Source organism: Sminthopsis crassicaudata, chromosome 2, assembly GCF_048593235.1.
Source record: "Sminthopsis crassicaudata isolate SCR6 chromosome 2, ASM4859323v1, whole genome shotgun sequence".
Lineage (NCBI taxonomy): Eukaryota > Metazoa > Chordata > Mammalia > Dasyuromorphia > Dasyuridae > Sminthopsis > Sminthopsis crassicaudata.
In genome coordinates, this window is record NC_133618.1 from 260,412,699 (window position 1) to 260,421,365 (window position 8,667).

Genomic DNA, 8,667 nt, shown 5'->3' on the forward strand with positions numbered 1-8,667 from the left:
GCCTCAGGCAGCCCTCCCTCTTTAGGATCCCTCCCCTCACCTTAGATTCCCTTCCCTTTTCTTAAACTTTTTCCTTACAATTTCTGTATTTCCTTCTGTTTAGCTTATTTCTTCCTTTTCCTCTTTTCCCCTCCCACTTTTCAATAAGATGGGAGAAGTTTCTCTGTAAATCAAATTTGTCTAATATTTTTCTCTTTAAGCCAATTCAGATAAGATTAAGATACACACTATGTTCACCCCCCTCCCTTCTTTCCCTCAGATATAATAGGTTTCCTTTGCCTCTTTGTAAGATGTAGTACCTCCACTTTTCCTTTTTTCTGATATCATTTCCTTTCTACCTCTAGCTTATTTTTTATATTATAACAATAAAACCAAATTATACATGTATATTTATGTATACTCATAACAGAAATATAATTCACAAGAATTTTTTTTACCTTTTTATATTTCTCTTAAGTCCTATATTTGGAGGTCAAACTTTTTGTTTAGTTCTGTTATTTCATGACTCCATCCTATCCCATAGACATTGGGTTTTAGTTTCTTTCTTATTTAAATCCTTATTACTCTGAAGTTTACCAAATCATATAAATAAAAGTTATCTCAAACTCCACAGAATCTAGTTGTTGAGACAAGAACAATTTGAAGCAAGAACAAAAACTGTTTAGAAATTTGGATAGAAGTGTCAGAAATTAGGTCTATAGCAATGTTTTACATCACATACCAAGATCAACTCAAAATTGGCAGTTGATTTAGAAAAAAAAAAGGGTGACATAATAAGCACATTACTAGAGCATGGAAGAAATTACCTATCAAATCTATGGATGGGGAAGAATCTATGGTCAAACAAAAGACTATTGTTATTATTAATGTTGTTTTACCTTCAGTCTGAGAGGACCAATGATGTCATTTTCAAGTAAATTAGATTTAAATGAACTCTGAAAAATTAGCTTCACTCTCTCCTCCAGTATCATCTCAATCTAGTCTCAAGAAATAGATCAGGATGACTAGAGATGGCCCTGAATGCAATGGGAGAGCTTGGTCTTTTTAAGTTCTTCCCCAGATCTCAGTCTAAGGCAAAATCCATTCAGTAATTAAAGCTCACTACGAAATGAGGTAAGAAGAAAAAGTCTCTTTTACCTACCAAACCAAAGAAGAGATAGAAATGTTCATAAGAGATATCCACAAGTAGATAACTTGATTACACAGGAATATTCTATACAAAAAACAAAACAAAACAAAAAAACCAACAAAAAACAAAAAACAGTGCAATTAAAATTAGACATCTTTGCAACAAATTTAAATCTATTTCTTTTTTTCCCCTCCAACATACTTCTTTTTTATTATAGATTTTTATTTACAGGATATATGCATGGGTAATTTTTCAGCAATGACCCTTGCAAAACCTTCTGCTCCAACTTTTCCCCTCCTTCCCTTTCCCCCTTCCCCCAAATGGCAGGTAGACTAATACATGTTAAATATTTTAAAGTATATGTTAAATACATATCCATACAGTTATTTTGCTGTACAAGAAGAATCAGACTTTGAAATAATGTAAAATTGACCCGAGAAGGAAATAAAAAATGCAAGTGAACAAAAACAGAGGGATTGGAAATGCTATGTAGAGGTTCTCACTCATTTCCCAGTATTCTTTCACTGGGTGTAACTGGTTCTATTCATTATTGAACAAATGGAACTGATTTGGTTCATCTCATTGCTGAAGAGAGCCGTGTCTATCAGAACTGATTCTCATATAGTATTGTTGTTGAAGTATATAATGATCTCCTGGTCCTGCTGTTAGAAGGGAGGAAGGTTTTGAGTTTTTTCTTCACATATATTAGTCAAATTTCATACTTTTGAGGACTTTCTTCAGGGCTTTCTTCATTTCTTTGTTCCGGAGACTATAGATCAGTGGGTTGAAGAGTGGAGTCAGGACAGAATAGAACAATGTCACAATCTTCTGGATCCCAGCTGGATTTCCAGATGTTGGACTCACGTACATAACCATAATAGAGCCATAGAACAGTGACACTACTGCCAAATGAGAGCCACATGTGGAGAATGTCTTGTGCCGACCTTCTGCTGAGGGCACCTTCAGCACAGCTTTAAGTACCAATATATATGAAGTAGTAATGAAAAGGAAGGTAGAGAAGATGAGGACTGAGTTAAAGACAGCACAGGTGATTTCAGTGACAGGTGCTGGAACACAGGACAGCCCAATGAGGGGTCCTGGGTCACAAATAAAGTGATCAATTGCATTGCGATTGCAAAAAGGCAACCTGGAGATGAGGTAAACTGGGAGGAGATAACAGAGAAAACCACAAACCCAGCAACAGGCAGCCATTCTTAGGCATTTTTGTAGAGTCATGAGGATGGGGTAGTGCAAGGGCTGACAGATAGCAAGATACCGATCATAGGCCATGGCTGACAAGAAAAAGGTTTCTGTAGTTCCCATTGAAAAGAAGAAATAGAACTGGAGGAAGCAGCCAGTGAAGGAGATGATTTTAGTCTCAGAGAGAAAGTTGACCAACATATTGGGGACTGTGGAGGTGACATACCAAATCTCTAGAAAGGAGAAGTTAGCCAATAGGATATACATTGGAGTGTGGAGTCGTTGGTCCAAACTTACAGCACAGATGATAGACATGTTCCCAATTAGTGTCAGTATATAAGTCACAGAGAATAATGAGAAAAGGAAGATCTGGATTTCCCAAGGACCTGGGAAGCCCAGGAGAACAAATTCATTCACAGAGCCAGAGTGATTATTCCTGTCTGGGTTTTTCATTTTCCCTCCCAAATCTGAAAAGAGAATACATTTCTGGTTTAGAAATGATCTTACACATAAAGATTTAAGTATGTTCCATGAATTTTAATTCAATATGAAATCAATTACAAAGTGGTAAGATCAAGGAAGGGATTCTCAGAGTAAAATAATAGAAAGCAGCACATAATGGTGTGTATGCTCTAAAATTGTTATACCCCCAACCATGCCTTTTTTCTTCATTTTTCCTCCCATTTCTTTAGTTTAACAAGTCACAACATGAAACCAAATCACATTAAAATGATTTGAAATATTTATTGATCAACTTTAGATTTTTTTTTTTTTTGGCTGAGGCAATTAGAATTAAGTGACTTGCCCCGGGTCTCAGAGCTAGGAAGTGTTAAGTGTCAGAGGTCAAATTTGAACTCAGGTCCTACTAACTTCAGGGCTGATGCTCTATCCACTGTACCAACTATCTGTCTCCTCAACTTTAGATTTTTCTTTCTCCATCTCTGTCTCTTTTCTCTGTTTTCCCTTTTGTCTTTTATCTCTTTCTCTTCTCTCTACCTCTGTCTTCTCTTCTCTCTCATTTCGCTCTCCTCTCTTCTTTATTCTCTTTCCTTCCTCCTCTCTCCTCTCCTGTCTCCTCACTCCCCTATCTCTCTCTCTCATCTCTTCTCTTTATTGACTTTCTTCTCTCTGTTTCTCTCTTTTTCTATGTCTGTGTCACTGTCTCTCTCTGTGTGTCTCTCTGTCTCTGTTTCTCTGTTTCTGCTTCTGTCTCTCATCTCTCAGAGGGCATTAGGCAGCACAATGGAGAGAATACAGGGTCTGAAGTCAGAAATACCCGAGTCCAAATCCAATCCTATATATATACTTACTAGCTGTATGACCTTTAGCAAGTCACTTAATCTCTATATGTCTCACTTTTCTTAACTATAAACTAGGGGTTAATAATTGGACTGACTTCACAGAATTGTTATTTGTGAATGCTTAACCATTGTATGTATGATAGAAGCTTAATAAATTCTTGTTTCCTGCCTTAATGACACGTTGTAACTACAAGTAAGAAGGTGAATCTTGTTTTATCACTAATTGATCTTTTAAAAAATTCAAATTGTCTTAAAATTATCAGTGGGTAATTTGCTATTAATATACTCCCTGTTTACATCTTCCCATTGATCAATGATTCCAGAGAGAAAACAAACAAACTAACCTCTCTTTATTCATATTCTAAAGTAGAGGTCAGGAAAATCTGGCATATAAGAAAATATTATTTGGGGAAGTAAATTAAACAAATGAACTTTTATTCATATTGTGCTTGGCTTTTTATTCAATTTTCATTTTAACATTTAAGATAATTAACAATTAATGATTTTAACATTTAATTTTTTCTACCCTAACATTTCAATGTATGCAACATGTTTTTATTTTTATTAAAATGAAAGACATACCCTTTAAAAATGAATTGTCATGACAGTTCCTGCTATCAGTGGCTGTCTCTTAAAGCTGAAAGCCCCATATAAAAATGTTTCATTTTCCCCAATTAATAAAATCAGAAAATTACAGAAATGTATATGTCACTTAATCTTCATATGGAAAAAGAAAATGCCACAGGCTGATTCTGAGCATCCAAATCTTCTAGTCTACACAAATTACAAATGTTGGCTAGTTTCCACTTACCTTTTTAATGATTTTCAAAAATAATATTCTCTACAGGCTTGCTGAAGAAGATTCCAATTTGTTGTTGTAATTACTGGACTAAAAGTCAGAATATTTGGCTTTTCCCCCCCAGAATTTCTAATATCTAGATATATGAAACTTCAGAAAATCATTTAACTTCTCTGAACCTCAGTTTCTTCATCTTCATTAATTAATTTAAAGAAGAGTATACTTTTTCCTATTTCATCCAGATTGGAAGGGTATTCAGAGTTTGATCTCATGATTGATCAGCTTGAAAGATTTAATCTTTTCCATTTCAAACCTGAATCTGTTACCTCTTTTCTCCTTTCTTGTACTCTCTTCTCCTCTGCTTTCCTCTTCTCTGTAACCCTCTCTGTTTAACTTCATCACCATTATATAAGTCTTAGTGTATTCACTCAATTAGTTTAGCCCACTGCACTTCAGAACTTCTGAGCTCAATAAATCAGAAACCTTAGTTTCCTTATATAAGGTATTACAATATGTCTGGCTCAGTTTCCTTATATTTTAAAATGATAAGGTTGGACAAGATTTTCTCTATCTATGTCAAGGGAAACCCTTTGACATTATTTGTTTCTACTACTTCACATTTTGAACATGAAAGGAGTGAAAAGAGAGAAACAGACAGAGACAGAGAGACAGACACACACACAGCAGAGACAGAGACAGGAAAAGAGACAGAGAGATACAGACTGAGATTCAGACATAGAGAAACAGACAGAGAGAGAGTGTCACTGTACCTTGTGTAATCAAAGACTGGCTTCTAATTTCAGACAACTTTCAAGGCAAAAGTCCTAACATTAGTCTTTGGCAACAGGACAAAGTTTATAGCAGATAGAGTTTCATGCTGTTGGCCTGGGAACACATCTAGGTACTTTAAGGTGGGGTGTGTGTGTGTGTGTGTGTGTGTGTGTGTGTGTGTGTGTGTGTATGTATGTTTCAATTGGTATGGATAATGCATATTACCCATATGCATGGAGGTAATGCAATATGGTAATACTGAGAGTGTTGGAGGCCCTAACTTTTAAATATTGAGAAGGCAGGTTCAGAACCTCCTCAGGGATCATAGCCTCTCTAGATTTGGTCAGAGACAAGTTACATCCCAATTACTAGAGGAGCACTTGAAGTAAGGACTTTTTGAATTGTGATTATATGCCCTGAAACTTGCACTTGGATGGATATTTCTCTGGTGTGATACATGTGTAGGGTAAAGAGTTTAGTGGAGATATGTAGTGACTGGTTTTACCTTCAGTACTAATGTTTCCAGGACTTGCTTTTTGCCTGCAGGGATTGGTCAGGTTAGTCTCAGGGGTAAGGATAATAAAGGGAAAGGGAGCCAAAAAGGTTGTTTGGCCAGTTTTCAGGAAGAATTTTGATGGTAGTGGTTTTTTTAAACTTTTTTAAAAAAATAAATGTAAATAGAATAGAACCCTCTAAGGATTAAGAAAAACCTCTGGGCCTGGGGATTAGGTCTGGACTTTAGCTATTTTGTGGGGGATGATTTGAATTAGAATCTAGAGGCCAAAGTACCAAAAGTATAGTTTAAAAAGCATTATAAGTATTGTGGCACAAAATATTTTCAGCCTTCAAATATATTTAAAAGAATAGTAAATACTGATCTAAAAATTTAGAGAATATAGCATCTCTGGTTCAAAACAAGAAACAACCCACAAATACTGATATATTAAGTATCTACTATATACTATGTATGTAGAAGAAGATCAGAGAATTGTTGGTGCAAAACAGAAGAAATTAAGCCTATTTTATACTGATTTTCCATATTTAATAACTCTCATATTTAATTAAATATAATTAAAGAATTATATATAATATTTTCTAACAGAATATATAACAGTTTTTTTCTCAAAATAAGTTATATAGTACTTTGAACTTTATAAAATGTTTTTCCTTTTCAATTGTTTTCTTTCAGTTATTTAATTCATAACTTTTTGGGGGGGTGCATTTCTTTCTTTTTATTTTCTTTCTATCTCTGTCTTTTCTGTTTTTCTCTATTTTTGCTTCTGATATATTGAACCAGGGAGAATGTACTTTAGAAAGTAAGGAAAAGTACAAATTAGCTCTGGGGGTGATAGCATGATAGAGTTAATATGTCAGCATCTAGAATAATGATTAAAAGGGTCAATTGATTAGATTTTCCTAGATTTTTCCCCATTTAATCATAAGCATTTACCCTATAAATAGGTGATTTCATGACAAACTAATCATTATAACTAAGGAGGAAAGAACTATCTATGAACAGAATGTTTTTATTTTAATGGGATGTATTGAAGTATATTTTCTATACCAAGCAGAGATCGTGAGAAAACTCAAGATTATGCAAGAATGATATAACTTCTCAGGATTGTGTTTCCAATGGGGGTCCATCAGCTTTCTGGGTAGCCAATGTAGAAGCCTGTAGTCACAGATAAATTTGTGAGGAAGCAGTAGATCCTAGCTGGTTATATTCAACGTATCTCAACAACTTTCCCTTTTTATAATAAAAAGACCTCATCTCCAATACACATCTAATATGTTGTGTTTTGTGAATTTTCAGTTCCCAGGAATTCTAAGTGAATTATTGGTTTGATGGAATGGTAAAAAAATTAGCTCAGGAAGCTAATTATTTTTAATGTCATTCAAAATGTGGAAATCTCTTAATTAATTAAATTGGGTGTTATCAAATTTTTTTTTCACTTGACTGAGATAAGTATTATTCTAATTTTTTGGAAATGGAGAAGTCTGAATAGATTGGGAGTGTAAAACAAAATTGTCAGACAATAAATTTAATTGTAAGCAAAAGAAATACTTAATATGCAACAGTTCATATAAGTCTTTCCATGTTTTTTCCCTTTCTTGTCTGAATCATCATTAGTTACAGCACAATAATATTCCATCACAATCACATATCATAACTTTTCTTGTCTCATTTTGTTTAATTATTTCAGTCATATCTGACTTTTCATGACCTCATTTGGGATTTTCTTGGCAAAGATACTGGTTTGCTATTTCCTTCTCCATTTTACAGTTGAGGAAACTGAGGTAGAGTTGAGTGACTTTCTCAGGGTCACACAGTCAGTAACTATCTGAGGCCAGGTTTGCCATTCTCTAATTGACAGACATGCATGCCCTCAGTTTCCAATTCTTTGTTGACTCTAAAAAGAGTACTACAAATATTTTTTATAAATATCATTAAAGTCATACTTATAGGTTTTCTGAAGATACATATATTTTAGATGAATTAATGCATTTTGTTATTTACAAGGTTGATTCTCTTATTTGTTTCTGCTGTAATCTAGCAGGTAATCTTGCTACTCTGTTCAACACTTGAAGGATAGTTTTAGTAAGAGGTAGGGAATAAGAAAAGGATTTTTACAGGACTGTTAAGTAACCTTAAAAATGGATTAATCCAACTCTCTCTCTGTTTTCTGAAGTGAAGAGTGACAGACAGAATAACAACTGTCCAGAGTGGCATATGGGGAAATGCAAGCAGGAATATTTTTAATATAACTTTTTACAAATATTTTTAATGTCAGAAAATTCTCCTCTCCCTGGCACAAAACCTGTGATATTGTGATAGAACAATATTTATTTTGTCATATTAAGTTTCTTGTGACATAATAAAACTCAAAACATTCAGGGAACAATCCCACAGAGGAAATACAAACCTTGCCCCTTCTCTTGTGAGAAGGTGGCAAGACAAATATGACCCAAGATTGTCATTTTGTCTGGTCAGCCTTGATGCCAGTTGTGCCACTCATATTCATAGTGTTAGCATGCTCATAATTGTCATATGTTAATATTGACAAGAATTTTTTTGTGGTGTGGTATGCAATGGCATCAAGCAATCAGAATTATAGGATTACAGGAAATAAGAGAAAGAAGAAAATTCACCAAATCCATACAAGAAAGGAGACCTCACTTTGTTACCTGAAAAATGTTCACCTAAACTCTATTAGGAGGGGAGGAAACCTACTATCTATGAAAGCAGTTTAATTTATTCTGAGACAGCTCTAGTTGTTATGAAGGTTTTTTTTTTCCTACTGCCAAACTTAAATTTTCATCTTTGCAATTTCTACCCATTGCTGTTGGACCAACTAAAGGACTTAAAAAACAAACAAACAAAAAAACCCCAACAACTTGAATATAATCATTTCTTTCATCCTGACATCTTAATTTAATTTACATTTTTATTTTATAAGTATTTATTA

At 34.2% G+C, this 8,667-nt stretch overlaps 1 protein-coding gene across 1 annotated transcript; it reads right to left on the bottom strand.

The window, feature by feature from the left end:
* Positions 1-1,834: 1,834 nt before the first annotated feature.
* LOC141553406 (olfactory receptor 11H6-like) lies at positions 1,835-2,782 on the bottom strand. The gene has a single exon (XM_074285075.1). The coding sequence runs from the start codon at positions 2,780-2,782 to the stop codon at positions 1,835-1,837; it is 948 nt and encodes a 315-aa protein (XP_074141176.1).
* Between the last annotated feature and the right edge of the window lie 5,885 nt (positions 2,783-8,667).